The sequence below is a fragment of the Hemitrygon akajei genome, chromosome 9 (assembly GCF_048418815.1).
Source record: "Hemitrygon akajei chromosome 9, sHemAka1.3, whole genome shotgun sequence".
NCBI classification, from domain to species: domain Eukaryota; kingdom Metazoa; phylum Chordata; class Chondrichthyes; order Myliobatiformes; family Dasyatidae; genus Hemitrygon; species Hemitrygon akajei.
Window position 1 is genome coordinate 70,593,484 of NC_133132.1, and position 14,997 is coordinate 70,608,480.

Genomic DNA, 14,997 nt, shown 5'->3' on the forward strand with positions numbered 1-14,997 from the left:
CGTGAGTGATGGGTTGGAGTGTGAGTGTGGGGTGTGACGTGAGTGTGATGAGTTGGAGTGTGAGTGTGGGGTGTGACGTGAGTGTGATGGGTTGGAGTGTGAGTGTGGGGGTGTGACGTGAGTGATGGGTTGGAGTGGTGAGTGTGGGGGGTGTGACGTGAGTGTGATGGGTTGGAGTGTGAGTGTGGGGTGTGGCGTGAGTGTGATGGGTTGGAGTGTGAGTGTGGGGTGTGACGTGAGTGTGATGGGTTGGAGTGTGAGTGTGGGGTGTGACGTGTGTGGGGTGTGACGTGAGTGTGATGGGTTGGAGTGTGAGTGTGGGGTGTGACGTGAGTGTGGGGTGTGACGTGAGTGTGATGGGTTGGAGTGTGAGTGTGGGGGTGTGACGTGAGTGATGGGTTGGAGTGTGAGTGTGGGGTGTGACGTGAGTGTGATGGGTTGGAGTGTGAGTGTGGGGTGTGACGTGAGTGTGATGGGTGTGATGTGAGTGTGGGGTGTGACGTGAGTGTGATGGGTGTGACGTGAGTGATGGGTTGGAGTGTGAGTGTGGGGTGTGACGTGAGTGTGATGGGTGTGACGTGAGTGATGGGTTGGAGTGTGGGTGTGGGGGTGTGACGTGAGTGTGGGGTGTGTGACGTGAGTGTGATGGGTTGGAGTGTGAGTGTGGGATGTGACGTGAGTGTGATGGGTGTGATGTGAGTGTGGGGTGTGACGTGAGTGTGATGGGTGTGATGTGAGTGTGGGGTGTGACGTGAGTGTGATGGGTGTGATGTGAGTGTGATGGGTGTGACGTGAGTGATGGGTTGGAGTGTGGGTGTGGGTTGTGACGTGAGTGTGATGGGTGTGATGTGAGTGTGGGGTGTGACGTGAGTGTGATGGGTGTGACGTGAGTGATGGGTTGGAGTGTGAGTGTGGGGTGTGACGTGAGTGTGGGGTGTGACGTGAGTGTGATGGGTTGGAGTGTGAGTGTGGGGTGTGACGTGAGTGATGGGTTGGAGTGTGAGTGTGGGGTGTGACGTGAGTGTGGGGTGTGACGTGAGTGTGATGGGTTGGAGTGTGAGTGTGGGGTGTGACGTGAGTGTGATGGGTGTGATGTGAGTGTGGGGTGTGACGTGAGTGTGATGGGTGTGACGTGAGTGATGGGTTGGAGTGTGGGTGTGGGGTGTGACGTGAGTGTGGGGTGTGACGTGAGTGTGATGGGTTGGAGTGTGAGTGTGGGGTGTGACGTGAGTGTGATGGGTGTGATGTGAGTGTGATGGGTGTGACGTGAGTGATGGGTTGGAGTGTGGGTGTGGGGTGTGACGTGAGTGTGGGGTGTGACGTGAGTGTGATGGGTTGGAGTGTGAGTGTGGGGTGTGACGTGAGTGTGATGGGTGTGATGTGAGTGTGGGGTGTGACGTGAGTGTGATGGGTGTGACGTGAGTGTGGGGTGTGACGTGAGTGTGATGGGTGTGATGTGAGTGTGGGGTGTGATGTGAGTGTGGGGTGTGACGTGAGTGTGATGGGTGTGACGTGAGTGATGGGTTGGAGTGTGAGTGTGGGGTGTGACGTGAGTGATGGGTTGGAGTGTGAATGGAGGGGATTGATTGAGGAGGGTTGGAAGATCAGGCAGACACAGTGAAGGAATTGACAGTGGGTTGTGGGTGGGGGGCCACCGTGGGTCCAGGATACGTTTACTCACCGTCCCTCACTCCCCGCAGCAGCCTCACACACCCACAGCAGCAGCGCTGTGGCCGCGGCGCAGCAGTGCGGTTACGAGATCCCGGCCCGCCTGCGGACTCTGCATAACCTGGTGATCCAGTACGCCTCGCAGGGCCGCTATGAGGTGGCCGTACCACTGTGTAAACAGGCGCTGGAGGACCTGGAGAAAACCTCTGGCCACGACCATCCTGACGTGGCCACCATGCTCAACATCCTGGCCCTGGTGTACAGGTGAGCAACCCTACACACCCCCTCCCATACCTCCACCAACCCCAACCCCAGACCGTCTCAAGCCCCAAAGCCTTTGCACCCTTCCCCAGCTCTCTCCCTCTTTCCTCTCTGCCATCTCACCCATCTCTTTCCCCTCATCCCTCTCCCCATCTTTCTACTCCTGAATCTTTATCCCCATCTCTCTCTCCCACTCCTCCTTTTCCTCATTTCTCTCTCTCCCTCACATTCTCTCACACACCACTGTTCCCAACCTACTATTTCTTAGGCCCTGAAACTTTTAGACCCCACGCTAACCCAGACCCAGTATTATAGTCACGTATCCTTCCTTGGTGCGTGTCTCCACAACCAACTAACTCGTCGTTACTACCTCCTCCCATAGATGCTGTCTGGCCTGCTGAGTTCCGCCAGCATTTTGTGTTTTTACTCACGGGTATCAGTCTTGCTCTTTGACTCTTATTCCTTCCCTCCATGCCCCCAACACCCCCACTCCTCTCTGAGTCTCACTGTTTTCCCCAGACCCCAGTCAAAACTCTGTTTTGCCCCCTCCCCACCAGTTCTCAGCCGCACTCCCTCCTCTCTCCACACAGGGACCAGAACAAGTACAAGGAAGCCGCACACCTCCTGAACGATGCTCTGAACATCCGGGAGAAAACCCTGGGCAAGGACCACCCAGCCGTGAGTGAGCGGGGAGAGACAGGGAGGGCTGGGGTGACACGAGGGTGACAGGTGGCAAGATGGGATGACCTGGGTGACTACCCTCGTGTTCTGGTCTGGCCCCACTCCAGACTGGGTACGTGAGTTTTGCAGAGAGTCAGGGACCTAGTGGTTGCAAATTGTGCCTGGAGTCACTGCTCCAGACAGAAAGAAGGAGACAGACAGGATATTGTTATATTGATGTTGAGGGGATATTGTTATCCCCTCCCCTCGGTAGGGGATGGTAGTGCAGTCACAGAAACAAGGGTGAAAGAATTTGCTGATCTAGGATTTAGATGTTTTGGGTGTGGTGGAGGGGGAGGTAAAAGAGGCGGGGCTGTTATATTATTGATTGGGGAAGAGAGTAAATACCCCTCCCACTATAATCTCTACCTCCTCATCCTCTAGCAATGGGGCAACCAGAACTCACACAATACTGCAGATGTGCTCTAATCAAAGTTCTATACATTTTTTCCAATGTTATACTCAGTGTTCTAACTGATGAAGCTACCTATACTGCATCTTCTTTACCACCCTATGTACTAAGGTCACCATCTTCAAGGAGGTGAGGGCTTCCCCGGGATCTCTCTGTAGAGTATGATATTGATCAGCTGGAGAGCAGGGCATTGGCAGGTGGAATTTATTCCAGACAAGAGTAAAGTTGTGTATTTTGTAAAGTCAAATAGGGTAGTAGATTTGGAGTAAATTGTAGGGCCCTGGGTAGTGTTAACCTTCTACCCTTAGAGTAGAAGGTTCCCTGAAAGTGGCAGCAAAGGTAGATAGGGTAGTGAAGAGTCTATATTGCATCCTTGTCTGCATCATCTGTGCCGCTCACTGAATATAACTTCGAAAATGCAGGTTAGGCTGCACTCGAAACATTGTGTGTAGTTGTAGTCACCACCCTATAGGAAGGATGTGATTGCACTAGAGAGGGTGCAGAGGAGATTCACCAGGATGTTGCCTAGAGTGGAGCTTTTCGGTTGTGGTGAGAGACTGGATCAGATGGAATGGTTTTCCTTGGTGCTGAGAAAGCTGATGAGAGACCTGATAGAGGTGATCAAAATTACGTGAACATAGATAGGGCAGATAAGAAGTTTTGTTTAAGTTAAGGGTTAAGACATTTAGAGAAGATCCAGAATGCTGTGCCTGAGGAGGTAATGGAGGAGTACCCCACAGCATTAAAAAGTATGATAAAACTGCACAGCCTTTTCCCCATGATTGTGGAGTCAGGAACTAGAGGGCATATGGGTTTAAGGTTAGCAGGGAAAGATGGGACAACTTTTTCACCCAGAGAGTGTGGTCTGTAAATGGAATGAGCTCCCAGAGGAAGTCATTGAGCTGGTACAGGAACAAACAAGAGGAAATCTGCTGATGCTGGAAATCCAAGCAACAGATACAAAATGCTGGAGGAACTCAGCAGATCTGTGGAAAGGAGTACAGTGGATGTTTTGGGCCGAAAACCTTTTCCAGTCCTGATGAAGCGTCCCTGCCCTAAATGTCGACTATGCTACCTGGCCCCCTGAGTTCCTGCAGTATTTTGTGTGTGAGCTGATACAGTAATAACTTTTAACAGTAGGACATGGATAGAAAGGGTTTTTAAATGATGTGGGCCTAGTATGGGTAGATGGGAACTAGGCGGGAACGTCGGTCAGCATGTAGCAGTTGGGCCGAAGGGCTGGTTTCCTTGCTGCCTGGCTCTAGTAATCAGATCAGTATGTGAATTGACAGGGTAGAATGTGCAAAGGTCAAAATTTCAAAGTAAGTCTTATTATCAAAGTACGTATATGTCACCATATACAACCCTGAGATTCATTTTCTTGCAGGAGTCCTCAATAAATGTATAGAATAATAACCGGTAGCAGAATCAATGAAAGGCCACCCAGCTAGGGCATTCGACCAGAGTGCAGAAGACAACAAACTGTGCAAATTCACAAAGAAGAATTAATAATAAATAAATAAATAAATAGATAGATAGATAAGCAATAATCGAGGACGGGAGTTGAAAGTGAGTCCATAGGTTGTGGGAACATTTCAATGATGGGGCAAGTGAAGTTGAATGAAGGTAACTCCACTGTTGGTTGAGGGGCTCCTGTACTTCCTTTCTGATGGCAACAGCGACAAGAGGGTCCGGCCTGGGTGGTGGGGATCTCTGATAGATGCTGCTTCCCTGCGACAGCGTTTCATGTAGATGTGTGCTGAGTGGGTATAGAAGGTAATAGGATAGTCTCCTCACCGACCCCAGAGCCCCTGCCATGGCCGGGGCCACGGAGAGTGATCTGGTTGGGGGCATGGGTGATCCAGGACTGTCTGTGCCCTGTTGGCAGGTGGCAGCGACGCTGAACAACTTGGCCGTTCTGCACGGGAAGAGGGGCAAGTATAAGGAGGCCGAGCCCCTGTGCAAGAGGGCGCTGGAGATTCGTGAGAAGGTAAGTGCATGGGGTGGGGTGAGAGCGGTGTGGGAGAGCTCCGCCAGGGCCAGTGTTGGAGTGCCTGGTGTAGGTGGAGCCTTGGACCTGGCTGGGGAAGATGGGTGTTGTCTAGACTGGCCCTGTTTGGTCTGGAAGGTTTTACCCCCACTGTGGGTCAGTTGGGGGGGGGTGTTGAAGGAGCAGCAGGAGCAGGACTTCTGGGGTAGAGAGAGGAAAGGTTACCTGTGGGGGTCAGACTAGTCAGGGGTGGATGCCTGCTCTTATAGCGGTTGAGATGATGGGGTGTATGGGGAGAGACGTGGGGGAAGCAGATTTGGGTTAAGGGGCATACACGTGCTGTGATGAGGGAGGGGGTGGGGTGATGGGGAGTAGAGAGTAGGAGAAGGGTGTCAGCTGGGACAGGAACTGGAGGGGTAGAGTGGGTCCTTACCTGCCGTGACTTGGGGGGAGGAGTGGACTGGACCAAGGCCTGTACCCACATGCCATGATGGGGAATGTCCCTAGGTGTTGGGCCGAGACCACCCCGATGTGGCGAAGCAGCTGAACAATCTGGCTCTGCTGTGCCAGAACCAGGGCAAGTACGAGGAAGTGGAGTACTACTACCGGCGGGCACTCGACATCTACCAGAGCCGGCTGGGCACCGACGACCCCAACGTGGCCAAGACCAAGAACAACCTGGTGAGCTGGGTGGGCAGGGAGAGGGGAGGGGAGTGAGCGGGTACAGGGTTCAACATTTAGGCAATGAGCACTAAGCAGTTGTGGCCTGTGGAGTGGGTTACGTATGCACAGAGCAAGAACAACAAATGAGTGGAGTAATATTAGTAACGGTACACACTGGGCAAATTACAGTCTGGGAGCAATGAACTGAGCCTGCTGAGATGAAAACACATACAATTGAGAGCCCGCATGCAAAAAAGACGGCCTCCCACATGTAGGACGTTCCACATTCTCACAGTGATCTGATATCATATAGAGGGGGTTCAGGGAATGGTCAGGGTCATAACACCATACGTTGGAAGCAGAATTAGGCCATTCAGTCCATAGAGTCTGTTCCACCAGTCATGGATATCCAACCCCATTCTCCCTTGCCTTCCCCAGTCAAGAACCCTTAACCCCTTTACCAATCAAGAACATATCAATCTTTGCCTTAAACATACCCAATGATTTGGCCTCCACTGTCCACAGATTCACCACCGTCTGGTTGAAGAAATTCCTCCTCATCTCAGTGTAAAGATTTATTCTGAGTTTCTGAGTACAGGCCCAGAGGCATCGAATGCTTCTCATACATATGTACCAAATGTTAAGCCTTTCATTCCTGGGATCAATCTTGTGAACCTCCTCTAGGGCCAGCACATCCGTCTTAGCCTAAAATCGCTCACAATATTCTAAGTGTTACCTGACCATCTCCTGGGCAGTACATCCTTGCCTGTGTGTGCCAGTTCCCTCAAAGTAAATACTAGCATTGCATTTGTTTCTAATGACTCAGCCTGCAAGTGAACTTGGAGGATTCCTAGGTCAAGCTTGGTGAAGGATGAGGGTCAGGGTTCAGAGGTACCAGTTTGGGAGGGGTTAATCCTCTTTCCACTGCTTCCCCTCCCACAGGCCTCCTGCTACCTGAAGCAGGGCAAGTACAAGGAAGCCGAGACCCTGTACAAGGACATTCTGACCCGAGCTCACGAGAAGGAGTTTGGATCTGTTAACGGTACGTCCAGAACTTCAACGTCTGCACTGTAGGCACGAGTCAGCAGCTGGAGGATTTCCCCCTTCACTGTTCCACTGAACTTCTCTCCCCAGCTGAAAGCAGTGTTCATTCCCATTCCCAACTCCCCTCCCAATGAAGCAGCCCATTCTGGATGCAGCAAGATGTGGACAACATTCAGACACGGGCTGATGTGTGGCAGGTAATGTGCAGGTCACTGAAGTGCCAGGCAGGGACTAGCTCCACCAACAGAGTCTGACTGATGTTCAATGGTTGACCTGAGGGTCAACATTCACCAAAAGCACCAGAACTGCTGCTCAAACACCGTGGCAGGAGTACGATGGATGCTCCCCATTGGCCTGGGTGAGTACAGCTCCAACAACCCTCAAACTCAACACCACCCAGGACAAAACAGCTGCTCAATCGGCTCCCCATTCAGCCCCAGCCACCTCCCCAAACACCCCTCCCTCTTCCTCAGCCAACATACCCTCCCCACACCACTAGTACACGGTGACTGTGGTGTGCACCACCTTCAATAACCTGGGCTACTCAGCAGAAACTCTCAAAGCCGGGAGGGTGGATATTGGGAGAGGGAAGGTAACAGAAAAGCTCGGGGACTGACAGGAATTTCCCCTTCATTGTCCTAGGGGAGAATAAACCCATCTGGATGCACGCAGAGGAACGGGAGGAGATGAGCAAGGTGAGTCTGTAACCTGCTCCCTCTCTATCCACACCCCACGTCTCCCACCCCACCCTAACCTGCTCCCTCTCTATCCACACCCCACGTCTCCCACCCCACCCTAACCTGCTCCCTCTCTATCCACACCCCACGTCTCCCACCCCACCCTAACCTGCTCCCTCTCTATCCACACCCCACGTCTCCCACCCCACCCTAACCTGCTCCCTCTCTATCCACATCCCACATCCCACCCTAAGCTGCTCCCTCTCTATCCACACCCCACATCTCCCACCCCACCCTAACCTGCTCCCTCTCTATCCACACCCCACATCTCCCACCCCACCCTAACCTGCTCCCTCTCTATCCACACCCCACATCTCCCACCCCACCCTAACCTGCTCCCTCTCTATCCACACCCCACGTCTCCCACCCCACCCTAACCTGCTCCCTCTCTATCCACACCCCACATCTCCCATCCCACCCTAACCTGCTCCCTCTCTATCCACACCCCACCCTAACCTGCTCCCTCTCTATCCACACCCCACGTCTCCCACCCCACCCTAACCTGCTCCCTCTCTATCCACACCCCACATCTCCCACCCCACCCTAACCTGCTCCCTCTCTATCCACACCCCACGTCTCCCACCCCACCCTAACCTGCTCCCTCTCTATCCACACCCCACGTCTCCCACCCCACCCTAACCTGCTCCCTCTCTATCCACACCCCACGTCTCCCACCCCACCCTAACCTGCTCCCTCTCTATCCACACCCCACGTCTCCCACCCCACCCTAACCTGCTCCCTCTCTATCCACACCCCACGTCTCCCACCCCACCCTAACCTGCTCCCTCTCTATCCACACCCCACCCTAACCTGCTCCCTCTCTATCCACACCCCACGTCTCCCACCCCACCCTAACCTGCTCCCTCTCTATCCACACCCCACGTCTCCCACCCCACCCTAACCTGCTCCCTCTCTATCCACACCCCACATCTCCCACCCCACCCTAACCTGCTCCCTCTCTATCCACACTCAACATCTCCCACCCCACCCTAACCTGCTCCCTCTCTATCCACACCCCACGTCTTCCACCCCACCCTAACCTGCTCCCTCTCTATCCACACCCCACGTCTCCCACCCCACCCTAACCTGCTCCCTCTCTATCCACACCCCACATCTCCCACCCCACCCTAACCTGCTCCCTCTCTATCCACACCCCACCCTAACCTGCTCCCTCTCTATCCACACCCCACGTCTCCCACCCCACCCTAACCTGCTCCCTCTCTATCCACACCCCACGTCTCCCACCCCACCCTAACCTGCTCCCTCTCTATCCACACCCCACCCTAACCTGCTCCCTCTCTATCCACACCCCACGTCTCCCACCCCACCCTAACCTGCTCCCTCTCTATCCACACCCCACGTCTCCCACCCCACCCTAACCTGCTCCCTCTCTATCCACACCCCACATCTCCCACCCCACCCTAACCTGCTCCCTCTCTATCCACACCCCACATCTCCCACCCCACCCTAACCTGCTCCCTCTCTATCCACACCCCACCCTAACCTGCTCCCTCTCTATCCACACCCCACGTCCCCCACCCCACCCTAACCTGCTCCCTCTCTATCCACACCCCACATCTCCCACCCCACCCTAACCTGCTCCCTCTCTATCCACACCCCACGTCTCCCACCCCACCCTAACCTGCTCCCTCTCTATCCACACCCCACGTCTCCCACCCCACCCTAACCTGCTCCCTCTCTATCCACACCCCACATCTCCCACCCCACCCTAACCTGCTCCCTCTCTATCCACACCCCACATCTCCCACCCCACCCTAACCTGCTCCCTCTCTATCCACACCCCACGTCTCCCACCCCACCCTAACCTGCTCCCTCTCTATCCACACCCCACATCTCCCATCCCACCCTAACCTGCTCCCTCTCTATCCACACCCCACATCTCCCACCCCACCCTAACCTGCTCCCTCTCTATCCACACCCCACGTCTCCCACCCCACCCTAACCTGCTCCCTCTCTATCCACACCCCACGTCTCCCACCCCACCCTAACCTGCTCCCTCTCTATCCACACCCCACATCTCCCACCCCACCCTAACCTGCTCCCTCTCTATCCACACCCCATGTCTCCCACCCCACCCTAACCTGCTCCCTCTCTATCCACACCCCACGTCTCCCACCCCACCCTAACCTGCTCCCTCTCTATCCACACCCCACGTCTCCCACCCCACCCTAACCTGCTCCCTCTCTATCCACACCCCACGTCTCCCACCCCACCCTAACCTGCTCCCTCTCTATCCACACCCCACATCTCCCACCCCACCCTAACCTGCTCCCTCTCTATCCACACCCCACATCTCCCACCCCACCCTAACCTGCTCCCTCTCTATCCACACCCCACATCTCCCACCCCACCCTAACCTGCTCCCTCTCTATCCACACCCCACATCTCCCACCCCACCCTAACCTGCTCCCTCTCTATCCACACCCCACATCTCCCACCCTCAAAACACCTCTCACACCCCCACAGCTCCCCCCTTCATCACAACTCCACCCAAACTCCACATCCACCAGCACCACCTGCCAACACCCACACCCTTCCCACAACACCCACCCCTTCCCACAACACCCATACCCCTCCCACAGCACCCACCCCTCCCACAACACCCACCCCTTCCCACAACACCCATACCCCTCCCACAGCACCCACCCCTCCCACAACACCCACCCCTTCCCACAACACCCACACCTCCCACAACACCCACCCCTTCCCACAACACCCGTACCCCTCCCATAGCACCCACCCCTCCCACAACACCCACCCCTTCCCAAAACACCCGTACCCCTCCCACAACACCCACCCCTCTCACAGCACCCACCACTCCCACAACACCAAACCACTCCCACAACACCCACCCCTCCCATAACACCCACCCCTTCCTACAACACCCGTACCCCTCCCAGAGCACCCACCCCTCCCACAGCACCGTACCACTCCCACAACACCCATCCCTCCCACAACACCCACCCCTCCCACAACACCCGTACCCCTCCCACAGCACCCACCCCTCCCACAACACCCACACCTCCCACAACACCCACCCCTTCCCAAAACACCCACCCCTCCCACAACACCCACACCCCTCCCACAGCACCCACACCTCCCACAACACCCACATCTCCCACAACACCCGTACCCTTCCCACAACACCCATCCCTCCCACAACACCCACACCCCTCCCACAACACCCGTACCCCTCCCACAACACCCACCACTCCAACAACACCCACATCTCCCACAACACCTACATCCCTCCCACAACACCCACACCTCCCACAGCACCTACACCTCTCCCACAGCACCAACACCTCCCACAACACCCACCCCTCCCTCAACACCTACACTTCCAACAACACCCACACCCATCTCACAATACCCACCTCTCCCACAGCACCCACCCCTCCCACAACACCCACCCCTTCCCAAAACACCCACCCCTCCCACAACACCCACACCCCTCCCACAGCACCCACACCTCCCACAACACCCACATCTCCCACAACACCCGTACCCTTCCAACAACACCCATCCCTCCCACAACACCCACACCCCTCCCACAACACCCACACCTCTCCCACAGCACCCACAACACCCACCCCTCCCACAACACCTACATCCCTCCCACAACACCCACACCTCCCACAGCACCTACACCTCTCCCACAGCACCAACACCTCCCACAACACCCACCCCTCCCTCAACACCTACACTTCCAACAACACCCACACCCATCTCACAATACCCACCTCTCCCACAGCACCCACCCCTCCCACAGCACCCACACCTCAAACAACACCCACACCCCTCCCACAACACCCACACCTCTCCCACAGCACCCACAACTCCCACAACACCCACACCCCTCCCACAACACCCACACCTCTCCCACAGCACCCACAACACCCACACCCCTCCCACAACACCCACACCTCTCCCACAGCACCCACAACTCTCCCACAGCACCCACAACTCCCACAACACCCACACCCCTCCCACAACACCCACCCCTCCAACAACACCCATCCCTCCCACAATACCCATCCCCACCCCCATCCATCACACACACCTTCCACTTTCCCATCCTCCACAATCAGCCCCCCACCTTCTCACCCTCCCCATATATCCACCAGCCTGCCTCCTCCCAGCAAACCATCACCTTCCCTTACCATCCAGTACCCCACAGGGTATAGGGTAAGGAAGGAGGGATTTCGTGCGAGGGGCTTGGGTGGTCGAGGGAGGAGTCCAGTCTGCTGCAAGTTCCAGAACAGTGGAGCAATGCCCGGGTGGGTGGGGTACGGAGGGTCTGGGATGAGGAAGGAGGAAGGGACCAGAGCAGTGGAGCAATGCCCGGGTGGGTGGGGTACGGAGGGTCTGGGATGAGGAAGGAGGAAGGGACCAGAGCAGTGGAGCAATGCCCGGGGGTGGGGTACGGAGGGTCTGGGATGAGTAAGGGGGAAGGGACCAGAGCAGTGGAGCAATGCCCGGGTGGGTGGGGTACGGAGGGTCTGGGATGAGGAAGGAGGAAGGGACCAGAGCAGTGGAGCAATGCCCGGGTGGGTGGGGTACGGAGGGTCTGGGATGAGGAAGGAGGAAGGGACCAGAGCAGTGGAGCAATGCCCGGGGGTGGGGTACGGAGGGTCTGGGATGAGTAAGGGGGAAGGGACCAGAGCAGTGGAGCATTGCCCGGGTGGGTGGGGTACGGAGGGTCTGGGATGAGGAAGGAGGAAGGGACCAGAGCAGTGGAGCAATGCCCGGGTGGGTGGGGTACGGAGGGTCTGGGATGTGTAAGGGGGAAGGGACCAGAGCAGTGGAGCAATGCCCGGGTGGGTGGGGTACGGAGGGTCTGGGATGAGTAAGGGGGAAGGGACCAGAGCAGTGGAACAATTCCCGGGTGGGTGGGGTACGGAGGGTCTGGGATGAGTAAGGAGGAAGGGACCAGAGCAGTGGAGCAATGCCCGGGTGGGTGGGGTACGGAGGGTCTGGGATGAGTAAGGAGGAAGGGACCAGAGCAGTGGAGCAATGCCCGGGTGGGTGGGGTACGGAGGGTCTGGGATGAGTAAGGAGGAAGGGACCAGAGCAGTGGAGCAATGCCCGGGTGGGTGGGGTACGGAGGGTCTGGGATGAGGAAGGAGGAAGGGACCAGAGCAGTGGAGCAATGCCCGGGGGTGGGTGGGGTACGGAGGGTCTGGGATGAGTAAGGAGGAAGGGACCAGAGCAGTGGAGCAATGCCCGGGTGGGTGGGGTACGGAGGGTCTGGGATGTGTAAGGGGGAAGGGACCAGAGCAGTGGAGCAATGCCCGGGTGGGTGGGGTACGGAGGGTCTGGGATGAGTAAGGAGGAAGGGACCAGAGCAGTGGAGCAATGCCCGGGGGTGGGGTACGGAGGGTCTGGGATGAGTAAGGAGGAAGGGACCAGAGCAGTGGAGCAATGCCCGGGGGTGGGGTACGGAGGGTCTGGGATGAGTAAGGGGGAAGGGACCAGAGCAGTGGAGCAATGCCCGGGGGTGGGTGGGGTACGGAGGGTCTGGGATGAGTAAGGAGGAAGGGACCAGAGCAGTGGAGCAATGCCCGGGGGTGGGTGGGGTACGGAGGGTCTGGGATGAGTAAGGAGGAAGGGACAGGCCCTGGGTGGGGAAGGGTAACTGGGAGAACACAGGCCCAGAGAGGGTTGTAGAAACAGGGTTGGGGGTCCTGGGCAGTTCGAGGGTCGGGTAGGAGAGGGGAGGGGATCCTGGGCAGATCTGGAACAGGGGAATGGGGGGTTCCTGGACCAATGTGTGACAGGGGAGGGATTCTGGGTGGGGAGGGAGGACCTGGGCAGATGTGGGGAGGGGATCCTGAGCGGACTGGGTCGGTGGGGGTGGGGGAGGAGATTCCCGGGAAGTTCTGGGGGGCAAGACACCAGGCAGGTGTGAAGCAGGGGAGTATCAGTGTACTGGGACTGAGTGCTGCCTTTGTATTCCAGGGCCGGCACAAGGACAGTGCTCCCTACGCAGAATATGGTGGCTGGTACAAGGCGTGCAAAGTCAATAGGTGAGGCAACAAAATGAGTGAGGTCCAATCCCTGTCCCAAAGGATAAACCATCTGTCCCACCCCTCCCTTAGAGGGTGTTCCAATCTTGTGCCTACTCCCCCAGGGCTGTGACCAGGGAGTGGGAAGTGATTGTTGGAGAGAATATGTAGAGTGGCCAGCGGGAAATCACCCGTCGGTAAGGCAAATGAGTATCTGAGGGACAAGGGTCACGGGGGCAGGACAATGGCAGGTTTCGGTTCAGACCCTGTGCTGGGTGAGTCCAGTGGGTCACAATGCACAATTCCCCAGAGAATGGGTGTAAAAATGTACCGACATTGTCCTTCTAATGGCTGCCTTTGTGTGTGCCCACACCAGGCTGTGCGTGGATCCAATGTATGTTCTGAGGTCCCACCAGTCCCTGGTATTGTGCAGGGAAGGTGTGGCCCCATTGCCCCAACGCCCCAGTCAGCAGGATGTTGCCACCCTACTGCTTCTTCTTGGAAAAGTTCTTCCAGACCAACACACGTCCATCAGGCAGTGAGTGAACATGGAACATCCAGCAGACATTGCAGGACAAGGGCTCGGTGGGATGTTTCCCCGAGCAAACTCTCCAAGTTATCTGTCAGAATGCGTCTCACCAATAAGCACCAAGACCTTGCTTGCCTTGCAATGAGAGGGGCCCCTGCAGTCAGATCCCTCCTGCATGGTCAGAATATCACTCCCATGCGACAGCTGCAATGGGGAAGTGACGGTCACCCATCTCTTTGCCTACTATGGACTTGCTCAGAGCGTGTGCAGGAGACTTGTCTCGATTCACCCTGAACAGAATACTCATCTAGATGCTGAGAGAGGCCCTGAATGCCGGTTCTGCGTTCGATTGGAGGAGGATACAGTCTAGGCTCCTTCTGCTACTGCGCATAGAGGGGCCGGGTCACGAAGGGAATGAAAGGAGTCTCTCACCAGGGATGGTCGTGTGCAAAAGTTTTAAATAACAAGTTAACATGACTATACATATTGACCGTGAATGTAAAAGTTCTACACTGTTTCTTCTTTTGTATGTACAGTGGATTCCAGTGAGAAAAGTACAATTTGACCCAATTAGGTGGCTGTCCCAATTAGCTGAAGTTCTAAGGAAATTCTTAAAAAGATATAAAAAGACAAACTGCTGTTTAACTGAGTAACAAATTATGTATTGGAATGAAGTACAGAATGAATCAGAACATTCTCGATGCTACTATAGCCACAGCAGTTAGTGTTGGTACAACACTATTCCAGTTAGTGTTCAGTTAGTGTTAGTATGACACTATTCCAGGTAGTGTTCAGTTAGTGTTAGTACAAAACTATTCCAGTTAGTGTTAGTACGACACTATTCCAGTTAGTGTTTGTACGACACTATTCCAGTTAGTGTTCAGTTAGTGTTAGTACGACACTATTCCAGTTAGTGTCAGTACAACACTATTCCAGTTAGTGTT

At 55.7% G+C, this 14,997-nt stretch overlaps 1 protein-coding gene across 1 annotated transcript in view; it reads left to right on the top strand.

Annotated features, from left to right (window-relative positions):
* The window catches only part of klc1b (kinesin light chain 1b), a 49,070-nt gene that overhangs the window by 17,665 nt on the left and 16,408 nt on the right, over nt 1–14,997 (top strand). Inside the window, 7 exon segments of the mRNA XM_073056275.1 lie at nt 1,701–1,932; nt 2,520–2,607; nt 4,950–5,051; nt 5,559–5,732; nt 6,657–6,756; nt 7,401–7,453; nt 13,478–13,545. Coding sequence (XP_072912376.1) covers nt 1,701–1,932; nt 2,520–2,607; nt 4,950–5,051; nt 5,559–5,732; nt 6,657–6,756; nt 7,401–7,453; nt 13,478–13,545 — 817 coding nt within the window.